The sequence below is a fragment of the Mustela lutreola genome, chromosome 10 (assembly GCF_030435805.1).
Source record: "Mustela lutreola isolate mMusLut2 chromosome 10, mMusLut2.pri, whole genome shotgun sequence".
NCBI lineage: Eukaryota > Metazoa > Chordata > Mammalia > Carnivora > Mustelidae > Mustela > Mustela lutreola.
This window is the reverse complement of record NC_081299.1, coordinates 77501002-77518432: the sequence shown is the minus strand read 5'-3', so window position 1 is coordinate 77518432 and position 17431 is coordinate 77501002. Positions and strand designations below refer to the sequence as shown.

Here is a 17431-nt window from a genome sequence, read left to right as displayed (position 1 = left end):
CCTGCTTTCTTCTGATGTCCATTAGCATGGTAAATTCTTTTCCACCCCCTCACTTTAAATCTGGAGGTGTCTTCGGGCTTAAAATGTGTTTCTTGGAGGCAACATATAGATGGGTTTTGTTTTTTTATCCATTCTGATACCCTGTGTCTTTTGACAGGGGCATTTAGCCCATTCACATTCAGGGTAACTATTGAGAGATATGAATTTAGTGCCATTGTATTGCCTGTAAGGTGACTGTTACTGTATATGGTCTCTGTTCCTTTCTGATCTACCACTTGTAGGCTCTCTCTTTGCTTAGAGGACCCCTTTCAATATTTCCTGTAGAGCTGGTTTGGTATTTGCAAATTCTTTCAGTTGTTGTTTGTCCTGGAAGCTTTTAATCTCTCCTTCTATTTTCAATGATAGCCTAGCTGGATATAGTATTCTTGGCTGCATGTTTTTCTCGTTTAGTGCTCTGAAAATATCATGCCAGCTCTTTCTGGCCTGCCAGGTCTCTGTGGATAAGTCAGCTGCCAATCTAATATTTTTACCATTGTATGTTACAGACTTCTTTTCCCGGGCTGCTTTCAGGATTTTCTCTTTGTCATTGAGACTTGTAAATTTTACTATTATGTGACGGGGTGTGGGCCTATTCTTATTTATTTTGAGGGGCATTCTCTGAACCTCCTGAATTTTGATGCTTGTTCCCTTTGCCATATTGGGGAAATTCTCCCCAATAATTCTCTCCAGTATACCTTCTGCTCCCCTCTCACTTTCTTCTTCTTCTGGAATCCCAATTATTCTAATGTTGTTTCGTCTTATGGTGTCACTTATTTCTCGAATTCTCCCCTCATGGTCCAGTAGCTGTTTGTCCCTCTTTTGATCAGCTTCTTTATTCTCTGTCATTTGGTCTTCTATATCACTAATTCTTTCTTCTGCCTCATTTATCCTAGCAGTGAGAGCCTCCATTTTTGATTGCACCTCATTAATAGCTTTTTTGATTTCAACTTGGTTAGATTTTAGTTCTTTTATTTCTCCAGAAAGGGCTTTTATATCTCTCGAGAGGGTTTCTCTAATATCTTCCATGCCTTTTTCGAGCCCGGCTAGAACCTTGAGAATTGTCATTCTGAACTCTAGATCTGACATATTACCGATGTCTGTATTGATTAGGTCCCTAGCCTTCGGTACTGCCTCTTGTTCTTTTTTTTGTGGTGAATTTTTACGTCTTGTCATTTTGTCCAGATAAGAGTAAATGAAGGGGCAAGTAAAATACTAAAAGGGTGGCAACAACCCCAGGAAAATATGCTTTAGCCAAATTAGAAGAGATCCAAAATCGTGAGTGGGGAGAAAGGGGATAAAAAGAGGTTCAAAAAGGAAGAAAGAAAAAAGAAAAAAAAAAAAAAAAAAAGAAAAGAATTTTTTTTTAAAAAAGAAAACACCTAAGAAAAATGTAAAAAAATATATATATATATTAGATAAACTAGTAAAAAATCGTTAAAAAAGAAAAAGGTAACAGTTAAAAAAAAAAAAATTTTACCCGAAGGCGAGAAAAAAAAAAAAATGAAAAAGAAAAAATTAAATTAACTGCAAGACTAAAAAAAATCACAGGAAAAAAGCCATGAGTTCCGTGCTTGGCTTTCTCCTCCTCTGGAATTCTGCTGCTCTCCTTGGTATTGAAACCGCACTCCTTGGTAGGTGAACTTGGTCTCGGCTGGATTTCTTGTTGATCTTCTGGGGGAGGGGCCTGTTGTAGTGATTCTCAAGTGTCTTTGCCCCAGGCGGAATTACACCGCCCTTACCCGGGGCCGGGGTGAGTAATCCGCTCGGGTTTGCTTTCAGGAGCTTTTGTTCCCTGAGCGCTTTCCGTAGAGTTCCGGAGGACGGGAATACAAATGGCGGCCTCCTGGTCTCCGGCCCGGAGGAGCCGAGAGCCCAGGGCCCCACTCCTCAGTGCGCCCTCAGAGAACAGCGCCCAGTTACTCCCGTCTGCCTGACCTCCGGCCGCGCTCCGAGCTCACCGAGCCTGCGACCGGTTCAAGGTAACACGGAGCTGCGAGCTTACTGTCAGCTCTGTCTCTGTAGCCGGCTTTCCCGTTCCAATACCCGCAAGCTCTGCGACACTCAGACACCCCCGATCCTTCTGTGACCCTGCGGGACCTGAGGCCACGCTGACCCCGCGTGGGCTTCGCCCCGGTTTAGCCTCTGGAGCGATGTCCCTCCGCGAACAGACTTTTAAAAGTCCTGATTTTGTGCGCGGTTGCTCCGCCGCTTGCCGGGAGCCGGCCCCTCCCCCGGGGTCTATCTTCCCGTCGCTTTGGATTCACTTCTCCGCCGGTCCTACCTTTCAGAAAGTGGTTGTTTTTCTGTTTCCAGAATTGCTGTTCTTCTTCTCTTCGATCTGCCGATGGATTTTCAGGTGTTTGCAATCTTTAGATAAGCTATCTAGCTGATCTCCGGCTAGCTGAAGCAGTCTCAGCTTGCTACTTCTCCGCCATCTTCCTTTTGATCTTTTTTTTAATTTAATTTTTTTTTCAGTGTTCCAAGATTCTTGATGCAGCACACCCAGTGCTCCATATAATATGTGTTTATTTTTTAAAGGACAACAAGAACAATAAATTCTAAAATTTAGAAATTCTAAAAAATTTCCTTAGTAACCTGAACTCTTTGTTCTTAGATATATGTGTGTGTGTGTACGTGTGTGTATGTATGTGTCTGTGTGTGTGTATATATTTAAAATTTTTCATCAAAGTAATTTATGTACATGGTTAAAAAAGATAGCTTATTACAAAAAGTCTTATAATGAAAAAGCACAATCTCCTACCTTACCTCTTTCTGCTCTTAGTTACAATTCCCTGAACAATTACTTGTTTTTCTATTTTTAGTATAGCCTGCTGATTATATCTCTAAATAATATGCTTATATTGTTAACTCTTTCAATTTATTAGTACTAGGCAACACCTCGATGTTTGATCTTAATTTTATTAACCAATGTTTGTGGAAGTAATTTGAAAATTGCACTGACATTCAAAATGAATATCTTATATTGTTATAGTGGCACCAATAAAAGCCCTGTGTAGTCAGCGTTTTGATGATTGGAAAGAAAAATTTGGACCAATAGGATTGAATTGTAAAGAACTCACTGGAGATACAGTAATGGATGACCTATTTGAGATTCAGCATGCCCATATTATTATGACAACTCCAGTAGGTGTTATTTATACTCAGTTATTTCCTTGGTTTATTAGAAAATGTTTCTCTTCACCATGAATAAAAATTAAGAGAAAATACAAAGTAGAAGAAAATATATGCAATGTAAAAAAGAAACAAACATAAAAAATACTACTATTTAGGTTATATAAAGAATACTTATCAGTAAGTAAAAGACAAACTACCAAATGGGCAAAATAGACAAAATATATGAATAGGTAATTTGTTATTGAGGATAATTTGCAATCATATTTTTTGCTTGTATTCTTTTATTCAAGTATTATGTATTACAGAGGGAGGACCTTGATAGGGCTTAAAAAAGGTACTTAAACTATAATTTTGTATATTTTTGGTTATGTAAAAAATAAATGAGGGTTTAGTTTTTTAAGCACTTATAAGACTATCAAAATTCTTTAAAGTGTTTTTTATCTTTAAATCTTTTTCAGAATACTTTTAAGACATGAATTAAACTATTGCCCATTCTTTGTATCAGGTTAAGATTTTTATTGATGTCTTAGTAATATTTATTATAATTTCTTATGTTAAACCATTTGCATTTTTTCTTTAGGAAAAATGGGATAGCATGACTAGAAAATGGAGAGACAACTCTTTGGTCAAGCTGGTTAGACTCTTTCTCATTGATGAGGTAGTGAACACATCAACTTATTTTCAGAGATAAACATAAAATGATAACTAGGATGGATAGAAAGAAATAAGACATTTTTATCCAAACTCTGTTTTATCCCTTCAAGTAGAAAGTCTTATTTTCTTAAGAGTGTTAATATTATTATGGATTTTAATCAATTAAATAGTTTTTTAATTTTTATAGTTAATCATTTTTTTCTTGGTTTCTTTCTTAGGTACATGTTATAAAAGATGAAAATCGTGGACCAACTCTTGAAGTTGTAGTTAGCAGAATGAAAACTGTACAGTCTTTATCTCCTGCTTCTGAAAATAGTGGCATAATTACTTCAATGAGATTTGTAGCTGTATCTGCAACAATTCCAAATGCTGAGGATGTAAGTTAGAATTTTAGTATATCGGACTTTTTTATGACTAGTGAAATATTTTGTCATTTGATTCTTAGGGGGAAGTGAGGGTTTTTCCCTATAAGTCCCATAAATGACTTAGTAGGAAAGTATGTTGTAGAAAGTTATAGTCAGATCTCATAGGTATGGCATTATTAAGCCTTAATATTTGGTTGATTTGGTTTAATGAAACATAATTGCTACAAGTCTGTTCTTTACTAGTATCTAAAAGTCTTGGTTTTTATGGGTTTCAGATACCTATAATGACTAGTAATTTATTATGGTGGTTGTAATCAGCTGACTTTAGTTGTATAGCAAAGTATGGTGGAGAATGAAAATAATTGCTTAGGTGATTACTACCCACCTTTTCACATTCTATGTGACTGGCATTATGGTAAGCACTAATAATAGATACAAAAGTGAAAACATATAGACCTGGCCCTTGAGGAGGATCTCATGGTTAATGGAGTACATAGACAGATAAATAATTGTATGCAGTTTTATACTTGTTCTAATTTTTTTTTAATATCTGGGCAAACTTCTTGAAAAATAGTATGGTTTCATTTTTTCTCACTCCTATTTACTTCATAGCTTACTATAGTTGGACTTTTTTCTTCTACTACTTAGAATTTCAAATATAGTTCCATATTGTCAAATCTAATGGAAATTTTTGCCTGATTTATCCTTAATTTGGCAAAATTATTCATTTTCCTGTTAACATATTTTGTTCATATTCAAGAATAACAGAGAAAATTTTTAAGTATATATAGTCAATAGAAACCCAGTGTTCGTCTTTCCAGATGTATAGGTAGAATCATACTATGTGTGCTCTTTTATGACTTGCATGTAACCTACAGACATTTCCATGCCATTAGATATTCTTCTTTAATATAGTTTTTGTGGTTTTATTATAAATTATTTATCTAATTATATGTGGCTTTTATAATTTATCTATTGCTTTAATGATGGAAGATTATTTCCATTTTTGCTATTGTGAATGGTGCTAAAGTTAATACATCTTTGAAAACATGATTTTTTTCCAGAATCTTTTTTTTAAAGATTTTATTTATTTGAGAGAGAGAGAGTGAGGGAAAGAGAACATAAGAGGAGAGAGGTCAGCAGGAGAAGCAGACTACCTGCTGAGCAGGGAGCCTGATGCAGGACTCGATCTTGGGACTCCAGGATCATGACCTGAGCTGAAGGCAGTTGCCCAGCTGAGCCACCCAGGTGCCCTATGATTATTTCTCTAGGATGAATGTCTAATGTGAAATAACTGAGTCAAAGGATATATAAAACTCTAAGGAAACAGTGCTTTCAGTAGATGGTATAGTCATTTATACTTCCACCATTAGCCATTTCTCTGTATTCCAGCACTGGATATTATAATAAATTATTGTTATTATTACATTTAAATAGTTGTCGGGGTGCCTGGGTGGCCCAGTCGGTTAAGCATCTACCTTTGGCTCAGGTCATGATCCTGGGTCCTGCAATCCAGGCTACCTGCTCAGCAGGGAGTCTTCTTCCCCGCTTCCCTCTCTTCCTCCCCCTTGCACACATGTACACACATGTGCTCTATCTCTCAAGTAAATAGGTAAAATCTTTAAAAATAAATAGTTGTCACATTTCTTGTTTAAAATGTACTTTATTTTAAAAATATGAACTGCTTTGATTTTTACTGAAGTAAGTATATTTTCTTACTATGTTATGTTAGTCACCATACAGTATTTCATTAGTCCTTGATGTCATGTTTCATGATTCATCATTTGCATATAACACCCAGTGCTCATTGCAATATGTGCCCTCCTTAATACCCATCACCAGGCTAATGCATCCCCCTACCTTCCTCCTCTCTGAAACCCTCAGTTTGTTTCCCAGAGTGCATAGTCTCTCATGGTTCGTCTCCCCCTTTAATTCCCCTCCCTTCATTTTTCCCTTCCTTCTCCTAATGTCCTCTATGCTATTCCATATCTTCCACATATAAGTGAAATCATATAATAGTTGTCTTTCTCTGCTTGACTTATTTCACTTCGTTTACTCCCCTTCATTCCTTCCATGTCAATGTAAATGGTGGGTATTCTTCCTTATTGATGACTGAGTAATATTCCATGGCATATATGGATCACATCTTCTTTATCCATTCATCTGTTGAAGGGCTTCTAGGCTCCTTCCACAGTTTGGCTATTGTGGACATTGCTGCTATGAACATTGGGGTGCATATGCTCCTTCTTTTCACTACATCTGTGCCTTTGGGTCTAAATACCCAGTAGTGGGATTGCTGGGTCATTGGGTAGCTCTATTTTTAACTTTCTGAGTAAACTCCGTACTGTTTTTCACAGTGGCTTTACCAATTTGCATTCCCACCAACAGTGTAAGAGGGTTCCCCTTTCTCCATATTGTCTCTGACATTTGTTGTTTCCTGCCTTCTTAGTTTTTTCCATTCTAACTGGTGTAAGGTGGTATCTCAGTGTGGTTTTGATCTGAATTTCCCTGATGGCTAATGATGTTGGACATTTTTTCATGTGTCTGTTAGCCATTCATATGTCTTCTTTGGAGAAGTGTCTGTTCATGTCATCTGCCCATTTTTTGACTTGATTACTTGTTTTTTGGGTTATTGAGTTTGAGAAGTTCTTGCCATTTGCAAATATCTTCTCTCATTCCATGGATTGCCTCTTTATTTTGTTGACTATTTCCTTCGCTGTGCAGAAGCTTTATAACTTGATGAAGTCTCAGTGTTCATTTTTGCTTTTGTTTCGCTTGAAAGAAGTTGCTATGTCCAATGTTAAAGAGGTGACTTCCTATGTTCTCCGCGAGGATTTTGGTGGATTCCCATGTCACATTGAGGTCTTTTATCCATTTAGAGTTTATCTTTGTTTATGGTGTGAGAGAATGGTCAAATTTCATTCTTCTGTATATTGCTGTCCAGTTTTCCCAGCACTATTTATTTAAGAGACTGTCTTTTCTCCATTGGATATTTTGTCCTGCTTTGTTGAGGATTAGTTGACCATAGAGTTGAGGATTCATATCTGGGCTCTCCATTCTGTTCCATTGATCTGTGTATCTGTTTTTTTTTTTTTTTTTTTAAAGATTTTTTATTTTATTTATTTGTCATAGAGAGAGAAGCGAGAGCAAGCACAGGCAGACAGAGTGGTAGGCAGAGGCAGAGGGAGAAGCAGGCTCCCTGCCAAGCAAGGAGCCCGATGTGGGACTTGATCCCAGAACGCTGGGATCATGACCTGAGCCGAAGGCAGCTGCTTAACCAACTGAGCCACCCAGGCGTCCCTGTTTTTGTGCCAGTATCATGCTGTCTTGGTGATCACAGCTTTGTAATATAGCTTGAATCAGGCAATCTGATACTTTATGTGGAAAACCCAAAAGACTTCACCCCCAAATTGCTAGAACTCATACAGCAATTCAGTAATGTGGCAGGATACAAAATCATTGCACAGAAATCAGTTGCTTTACTCTACGCTAACAATCTAACTGTAGAAAGAGAAATTAGGGAACCAGTTTCATTTAAAAAAAACTGAAAGATACCTTGGAATAAACCCAACCTAAGAGGTAAAGGTTCTATACTCTAGAAACTACAGAACACTTACAAAAGAAATTGAAGACATCAAAAGGTGGAAAAACAGTCTATGCTCATGACTGGAAGAATAAACAGTGTTAAAATGTCTATGCTGCCCAGAGCAATCTATACTTCTCAACACCATTCCAATCAAAATACCAATGACATTTTTAAAAGAGCTGGAACAAACAATTGTAAAATTTGTGTGGAACCAGAAAAGACCCTGAATTGCCAGGTAAATGTTGAAAAAGAAAACCAAAGCTGGGGGTATCATGTTGAAATAAATTTTTTTTTAAAGATTTTATTTATTTATTTGACAGAGATTACAAGTAGGCAGAGAGGCAGGCAGAGAGAGAGAGAGGAGGAAGCAGGCTCCCTGCCGAGCAGAGAGCCCGATGTGGGACTCGATCCCAGGACCCTGAGATCATGACCTGAGCCGAAGGCAGCGGCTTAACCCACTGAGCCACCCAGGCACCTGAAATAAATATTTTTAATGTATCAATCAATTACTTTCAGTTCTTTCTTCGTACCATGTTAGGTCATGTTCTTTACCCTTTTTAAAAATTATTTTTATTAACATATAATGTATTATTATTATGCCCCAGGAGTATAGGTTTGTGAATCCTCAGGCTTACACACTTCACCCCATTCACCATATCACATACCCTCCCCAATGTCCATAACCCAACCACCATATCCCTAACCCTCCCAACCCCCAGCAACCCTCAGTTTGTTTCCTGAGATTAAGAGTCTTTTATGGTATGTCTCCCTTCCAGTCCCATCTTGTTTCATTTTTGCCTTCCCTACCCCCCAAACCTCCAACTCTGCCTCAGCAATTTGTCATATCAGGGAGATGATATGATAATTGTCTTTCTCTGATTGATTTATTTAGCTTAGCACAATACCCTCTAGTTCCATCTATGTCATTGCAAATGGCAAGATTTCATGGCGTTTGACGGCTGCATAGTATTCCATTACATATACATATACCACATTATCCATTCATCTGTTGATGGACATCTCAGTTCTTTCCAGAATTTGGCTGTTGTGGACATTGCTGCTATAACATTAGGGTGCACATGCCCCTTTGGATCACTACATTTGTATCTTTAGGGTAAATACCCAGTAGTGCAATTGCTGGGTCATAGGGTAACTCTATTTTCAACTTTTTGAGGAACCTACATACTGTTTTCCACAGTGGCTCCACCAGCTTGCACTCCCACCAACAGTGTAGGAGGGTTCCCCTTTCTCCACATCCTCGCCAACAGCTGTCATTTCCTTACTTGTTAATTTTAGCCATTTTTGACTGGTGTGAGGTGGTAGCTCACTGTGGTTTTGATTTGTATTTCCCTGATGCCGAGTGATGTGGAGCACTTTTTCATGTGTCTGTTGGCCATCTGGATGTCTTCTTTGCAGCAATGTGTATTCATGTCCTCTACCCATTTCTTGTTTAGATTATTTGTTCTTTGGGTGTTGAGTTTGAGAAGGTCTTTACAGATTTTGGATACTAGCCCTTTATCTGATATGTCATTTGCAAATATCTTCTCCCATTCTGTCAGTTGTCTTTTGGTTTTGTTGACTCTTTCCCTTGGTGTGCAAAAAAGCTTCTTATCTTGATGAAGTCCTAGTAGTTCATTTTTGCCCTTGCTTCCCTTGCCTTTGATGATGTTTTTAGGAAGAAGTTGCTGTGGCTGAGGTTGAAGAGGTTGCTCCCTGTGTTCTCCTCAAGGATTTTGATGGATTCCTGTTTCACATTGAGGTTTTTCCTCCATTTTGAATCTGTTTTTGTGTGGGGTGTAAGGAAATGGTCCACTTTCATTCTTCTTCATGTGGCTGTCCCAGTTTTCCCAACACCATTTGTTGAAGAGACTGTCTTTTTTCCACTGGACATTCTTTCCTGCTTTGTCGAAGATTAGTTGACCGTAGAGTTGAGGGTCTATTTCTGGGCTCTCTGTTCTGTTCCATTGATCTCTGCATCTGTTTTCTGCCAGTACCACACTGTCTTGATGATTACAGCTTTGTAATAGAGCTTGAAGTCTGGAATTGTGATGCCACCAACTTTGGCTTTCTTTTTCAATATTCCTCTGGCTATTCGGGGTCTTTTCTGGTTCCATATAAATTTGGGGATTATTTGTTCCATTTCTTTGAAAAAAAATTGATTGTATTTTGATAGGGATTGCATTAAATGTGTAGATTGCTTTAGGTAGCATAGACATTTTCACAATATTTGTTCTTCCAGTCCATGAGCATGGAACATTTTTCCATTTTTTTGTGTCTTCTTCAGTTTCTTTCATGAGTACTTTACAGTTGCCTCTTTGGTTAGGTTTCTTCCTAGGTATCTAAAGGTTTTGGGTGCAGTTGTAAATGGGATTGACTCCTTAATTTCTCTTTCTTCTGTCTTGCTGTTGGTGTATAGAAATGCGGCTGATTTCTGTGCATTGATTTTATATCCTGACACTTTACTGAACTCCTGTATGAGTTCTAGCAGTTTTGGAGTGGAGTCTTTTGGGTTTCCCACATAAAGTATCATATCACATGCAAAGAGTGAGAATTTGACTTCTTCTTTGCCAATTTGGATGCCTTTTATTTCTTTTTGTTGTCTGATTGCTGAGGCTAGGACCTCTAGTACTGTGTTGAATAGCAGTGGTGATAGTGGAAGGCCTGCCATGTTCCTGACCTTAGGGGAAAAGCCCTCAGTTTTTCCCCATTGAGAATGATATTCACTGTGGGTTTTTCATAGATGGCTTTGATGATATTGAGGTATGTACTCTCTATCCCTACACTTCGAAGAGTTTTGATCAAGAAAGGATGCTGTACTTTGTCAGATGCTTTTTCAGCATCTATTGAGAGTATCATATGGTTCTTGTTCTTTCTTTTATTAATTTATTGTATTACATTGATTGTTTTGAGGATGTTGAACCAAACTTGCAGCCCAGGAATAAATCCCACTTGGTCGTGGTGAATAATCCTTTTAATGTACTATTAGATCCTATTGGCTAGTATTTTGGTGAGAATTTTCGCATCTGTATTCATCAAGGATATTGGTCTGCAATTCTCTTTTTTGTTGGGGTCTTTGTCTGGCTTGGGGATCAAGGTGATGCTGGCCTCATAAAATGAATTTGGAAGTTTTCCTTCCATTTCTATTTTTTGGAACGTTTCAGGAGAATAGGTATTAATTCTTTTTTAAAATGTTTGGTAGAATTCCCCCTTGGAAGCTGTCTGAATTCTTGTTTGTTGGGAAATTTTTTTTTTTAAAGATTTTATTTATTTATTTGACAGAGAGAGATCACAAGTAGGCAGAGAGGAAAGCCAGCGGTGGGGGGAGCACTCTTCCTGCTGAGCAGAGAGCCTGATGCGGGACTCGATCCCAGGACCCTGAGATCATGACCTGAGCTGAAGGCAGAGGCTTAACCCACTGAGTAATGGGTTTGTTCAGGTTTTCTATATCTTCCTGGTTCAGTTTTGGTAGTTTATGCATCTCTAGGAAAGCACCCATTTCTTCCAGATTGTCAACTTTACTGGCATATATTTGCTCATAATATGTTCTTGTGATTATATTTCTTTAGTGTTGGTTGTGATCTCTCCTTTTTCATTCATGATTTTATTTATTTGGGTTCTTTCTCTTTTCTTTTTGATAAGTCTGGCTAGGAGATTATCAATCTTATTAATTCTTTCAAAGAACCAGCTCCTAGTTTCATTGATTTGTTCAACTGTTCTTTTGGTTTCGATTTTGTTGATTTCTACTCTTTATTATTTCTCTTCTCCTGCTGGGTTTAGGCTTTCTTTGCTGTTCTTTCTCCAGCTCCTTTAGGTGTAGGGTTAGGTTGTGTACTTGAGACCTTTCTTGTTTATTGAGAAAGTCCTATATATTTTATAGAGAAAGGCTATATATTTTCCTCTCAGGACTGTCTTTGCTCTGTCCTGCAGATTTTGAACAGTTGTATTTTCATTTTCGTTTGTTTCCATGAATTTTTTGAATTCTTTAATTTACTGGTTGACCCATTCATTCTTTAGTAGGATGCTTTTTAGCCTCTATGTATTTGAGTTCTTTCCAGCTTTCTCTTGTGATTGAGTTCTAACTTCAGAGCATTGTGGTCTGAAAATATGCAGGGAATGATGCCAATCTTTTGGTATGGGCTGAGACCTGATTTGTGATCCAGGATGTGATCTATTCTGGAGAATGTTCCATGTTCACTAGAGAAAAATTGTGTATTCTGTTGCTTTGGGATGGAATGTTCTGAATATATCTGTGATGTCCATCTTGTCTAGTGTGTCCTTTAAGGCCTTTATTTCCTTGTTGATCTTTTGCTTGGATCATCTGTCCATTTCAGTGAGGGGGATGTTAAAGTCCCCTACTATTATTGTATTATTGTTGATGTGTTTCTTTGATTTTGTTATTAATTGGTTTATATAGTTGGCTGCTCCTATGTTGAGGGTATAGATATTTAAAATTGTTAGATCTTCTTGTTGGGAAGACCCTTTAAGTATGATATAGTGTCCTTCCTGATTTCTTATTAAAGTCTTTGGCTTAAAATCTAATTTATCTGTTATAAGGATTGCCACCCTAGCTTTCTTTTAATGTCCATTGGCATGGTAAATTGTTTTCTACCCCCTCACCTTAAATCTGGAGGTATCTTTGGGTCTAAAATGAGTTTCTTGTAGATAGCACATTGATGGGTTCTGGTTTTTTTTTTTTTAATTCCTTCTGATACCCTGTGTCTTTTGATTGGGGCATTTAGCCCATTTACATTCAGGGTAACTATTGAAAGATACGAATTTAATGCCATTGTATTGCCTGTAAGGTGACTGTTACTGTAAATTGTCTCTCTTCCTTTCTGGTCTACTATTTTTAGGCTCTCTCTTTGCTTAGAGTACCCCTTTCAATATTTTCTGTAGGGCTAGTTTGGTGTTTGCAAATTCTTTTAATTTTTGTTTGTCCTGGAAGCTTTTTTATCTCTCCTTCTATTTTCAGTGATAGCCTAGCTGGGTATAGTATTCTTGGCTGCATATTTTTCTCATTTAGTGCTCTGAATATATCATGCCAGTTGTTTCTGGCCTGCAAGGTCTCTCTGGATAAGTCTGCTGTCAGTCTACTATTTCTACCATTGTATGAAACAGACTTCTTGTCCCTCACTGCTTTCAGGATTTTCTCTTTGTCACTAAGACTTGTAAGTTTTAACTATTTGATGATGGTGTTCAGATCTATTTTTATTGATTTTAAGGGGGGGATTCTCTGTGCTTCCTGGGTTTTGATGCTTGTTCCCTTTGCCATATTAGGGAAATTCTCTACTATAATTCACTCCAGTATGCCTTCTGCCCCCTCTCTCTACTTCTTCTTCTGGAATCCCAATTATTCTAATATTGTTTTGTTTTATGGTATCACTTATCTCTAGAATTCTCCCCTCGGGTCCAGTAGTTGTTTGTCTCTCTTTTGCTCAGCTTCTTTATTCTCTATCACTTGATCTTCTATATCACTAATTCTCTCTTTTGCCAAATTTATCCTAGCATTAAGAGCCTCCATTTTTTATTGCACCTCATTAATAGCTTTCTGATTTCAGCTTGGTTAGATTTTAGTTCTTTTATTTCTCTAGAAAGGGCTTTTATTTCTCCAGACAGGGTTTCTCTAATATCTTCTATGCCTTTTTCGAGCCCAGCTAGCATCTTGAGAATCGTTGTTCTGAACTGTAGTTCTGACATATTCCAATGTCTGTATTGATTAGGTCCCTACCCATCGGTACTGCCTCTTGTTCTTTTTTTGTGGTGAGTTTTTCCACCTTGTCATTTTATCCAGGTAAGAATGTATGAATGAAAGAATATGTACTAAAGGGTGGCAAAGACCTCATAAAAAAAGTATGCTAACCAAATCAGAAAAGACCCAAAACCAGGGGAGAAGAAAGGGGGAAAAAAGAAATAAAAATAAAAAAAATAAAAAATTATATATATACATATATATATTAGACTGGTGAATAGAACAGAGCCATGCACTTGATTTGGGGTGTATTTTGGTCTCTTAGAAGAAACTACCTCCCAAAATTTTAAAGAAAGGAAAACTTATATACAAAAATAAGGGTAAATATGATTAGGGGATGAAATATGACTATAAAGATGAAAATTTAAAAAAGAATTCTAAAAAAGGAATTGATAATTTGGTTGGAAAAAAAAAGAGGAGGGATTGTGCTTAGGCTGGAGACTAGAACAAATTCATGTGCTAGATTAGGGTATATTTTGATCTATTAGAAGAAATTGTATCCCAAAATTTTTTAGGAAAAAAAAAAACACCTATATGTTGCAAAAAATAAGGTTAAATACAATGAAGGGATAAATATGACTATAACAATGAATGTTTAAAATGATTTTTTAAAGAAAGGTATTATTAAGACAAACTAGTTAGAAAGCATTGAAAGAGGAAAGAGGAAAAATTTTAAAAATAGAATAAGAAAAAATACAATTAAAAAACATTTCACTTTGCAAGACTAATGGATCATGGTGAAAAAGCCATGAATTCTATGTGTTGCTTTCCCCTAGCTCTGGAGTTCTGCTCTTCTCCTCAATAGGCGAGCTTGATCTTGGCTGGATGTTTTGCTGATCTTCTTTGTGAGGGGCCTGTTGTAGTGATTCTTAAATGTCTTTGCCTGAGGTGAAATTGTACTGCCCTTGCCAGGGACCGGGCTAAGTAATCTGCTTAGGTTCACTCTTGGAGCTTTTTTTCCCTGAATGCTTTCTGTAGTGCTTTGGAGGACGAGAATGAAAATGGCGGCCTCCCAATATCTGCCTGGAGGAGGTGAGGGCCCGGGACCCCACTCCTCAGTGGCCCTCAGAGATAAGCAGTCAATACTCCTATCTCCCTGGTCACCAGCCACACTCCAAGCTCACTTGGCCTGTGACTGAGCATTTCTGTCTCTGGCACATGACCCTATTTGGAGTCTCCAAACCCAGCAGATTCCTGCCACACTGCTCCTCCCAGAGCAGGAAGTTAAGCCTCCCTGGATCTGCCCCTTGTGGGATTCCTGCTCAAAGAGCAGTGGTCTGACAGTGCTTTGGATCATGGTTTAAGGTAACCCTGATCTGAAGGCTCATTCTTTGGCTCTGTCTCTGTAGTTGGCTTCCCTGCTCTGATACCTGGGAGCTCTGCCACACTCAGATACCCCTGACCTTTCTGTGACCCCGTGGGACCTGAGATCACACTGTCCCATGAGCGCTCCACACCTGCTTGGCCTCTGGAGCGATGTCCCTCAGTGGAGCAAGACTTCTAAAGTTCTGATTTTGTGCTCCCTTGCTCCACCACTTGCCGGGAGCCAGCCCCTCCCCGCACAGTCTATCTTCCATCACTTCAGATTCACTTCTCCACTCGTCCTACCTTTCAGAAAGTGGTCAATTTTCTGTTCTTAGAATTGCTGCTCTTCTTCTCTTCTATCTCCTGTTGAGTTTGTAGGTGTGGTTTGATCCCTGTCTAACTGAACTCCTGGGTTCTGATGTCATTTCAGGCTGCTACTCCTCTGCCATCTTGTCTCTCCCCTGTTCCTTACCCTTTTTTCACATTGGGATAATAAACTTTTATTGATTTGTAAGCCGTTGTTAAATATCAGTACCCTGTAATTCTTGAAATTCTTTTGCCCTTTGTGATAATCACCACATCTGTGTATGCTACTTTCCTGTCTCTTTGTACAAATCCTCTTTGTCAATTTTCTCCTAAATTAGGGTCTTCACCCTTGGCCTTCTGCTCCTTGCAAATTAAATTCTTGTGTGACCTTATTTGCATACACGTTAACCTTGAAATGTTTTAATATTTCTTTCTCCTGCAACTAAAACTCATTAATCCATCTTCCTGTCAAAGCAGTGGTCAGTTTCAGAGCAGGCATAAAGCCCAATTACTAACCAGATTATATGAAGATAAGGATTGCTCAGCACAGCTTCAGAAATTAACAAATGACTCAGGCATTGAGTCTGAAATGTACTTTCAGCACTATTATCTCTTAAACATTTATTTGCTCTTTGTTTAAAAATTGTCAACCCTTGCTAATCTAAGCCAACCATTACTTTGCTACTCCTTGGCTATTATTTAGCACAACTCAAAAGAGCTGTCATACATATCTAGGCATAGTTCTGAAAAATAGGAAGGTTAATAATGATAGTGAGAAATTCAGTTTCTCTGCCAAAATCAATTTTAATTTTATTTTGGACTCTTGGGAAGGAAAATAAAACAAAATAATAATAATTAATTGGGAGTTTAGCATATTGAAAGGTGGGAATAATCTTAAAATACTGTTACCAATAATATTTACCAATATGTAAATAGAATAGTATCACTGGAATATGTAATACTGAAAAAGACAGCTTAATTATTTTTATACCTTGTCTTTAAAAGTGGTCTGTTATTGCATTGTTTAGCCATAAAACTTGACTAGAAAGAACTTTTAATATATGTTTCTGTCATTTAAAGATTGCAGAATGGCTTTCAGATGGTGAAAGACCTGCGATATGCCTGAAAATGGATGAGAGACATAGGCCAGTGAAACTTCGTAAAGTGGTTCTTGGATTCCCCTGCAGAAGTAACCAAACTGAATTTAAGTTTGATTTAACCCTCAACTACAAAATTGCCAGTGTTATACAAACATACTCTGATCAGAAACCTGCACTTGTGGTATGGATTGTTAGTTGCTTATTTTTGAGTGTAATGTTCAGTTTTTAATATGATCAATCCAAGAATTATTCATTTATTTTCAGTTTTGTGCAACAAGGAAAGGTGTACAACAGGCTGCTTCTGTTCTTGTGAAAGATGCTAAATTTATCATGGCTGTGGAACAGAAACAGAGGTACATTTTCTCTTTTTTTGTTATTGGAGATGGGAAGACTTTTAGGGATTATCTAGGAGAGATGAGAAAACTGGGTTTGTTATTTCACTTTTTCAAGTTAATCAGCCTCTCTAAGCCTCAGTTTCCTCAGGTATAAATTAAGAATAAGAACAATTTGGAAGATTAAGTGAGAGAGTGAATCTTAGTGACACTCTGATCCTATCTTCTTTATTTCTTAGACAGTTTCGTGAAAGATTATTCATATTGCTGTCTTCATTTTTTTTTCTTTTTTTTCCTCTTTTTTTTTTCTTTTCTTTTTTTTCATTTTTTTTTTAAATCCACTTTGAATTTGGTATCTGTTGTAATCTTTCACTAAAGCTAATCTTGCTATTGATCTCTCAGGAGCCTCTAATACATTTGATCCCTCCCACCTTACTTCAAAATTCTGGACTCTATGCTTCCGTGATCATCCTCTACCAAGTTTCTTCCTACTTTGCTGGCTGCTCATTCTCAATCCTCTTCTATGCAGCTCTGAAAGGTTGGCATTCTGGAGGTTCTATCCAAGGTTCATTCTCTCTAATTCCACACTCCTGGGTATTTGTGTCTATCACATGGGTTCAAAGAATATATGTATGCTCGTATTTATAGATGTCTGTCAGTTCCTAAATTTATAGCTCCATTCTGAACTGTAGTCTATAGTCCATGCCTAACTGACATCTCCAGTTGCATATGTAAGAGCATTTCAGACTATTGGAAACTAATAGTGATTTGAACTAAGGAGGTGACAGTGTTGATGGAGATAAAATGACATATTTGAGATATAATTAGAAGTAAAAATAAGTAGGACTTGGTAATTGATT

General features: G+C 37.5%; 1 protein-coding gene across 17 annotated transcripts in view; it reads left to right on the top strand.

Annotated features, from left to right (window-relative positions):
- HFM1 (helicase for meiosis 1) overlaps window positions 1-17431 on the top strand; it is a 123572-nt gene that overhangs the window by 30516 nt on the left and 75625 nt on the right. For all 17 annotated transcript variants that reach the window (XR_009344994.1, XM_059135283.1, XM_059135280.1 and 14 more), the window contains 5 exons: window positions 3032-3183; window positions 3755-3832; window positions 4047-4205; window positions 16220-16420; window positions 16504-16592. Coding sequence is in view for 16 of the 17 variants with exons in the window: in XM_059135283.1 (XP_058991266.1) it covers window positions 3032-3183; window positions 3755-3832; window positions 4047-4205; window positions 16220-16420; window positions 16504-16592 (679 nt within the window). In the remaining variant the exon portion in view is untranslated. The remainder of the gene's footprint in view (window positions 1-3031; window positions 3184-3754; window positions 3833-4046; window positions 4206-16219; window positions 16421-16503; window positions 16593-17431) is intronic.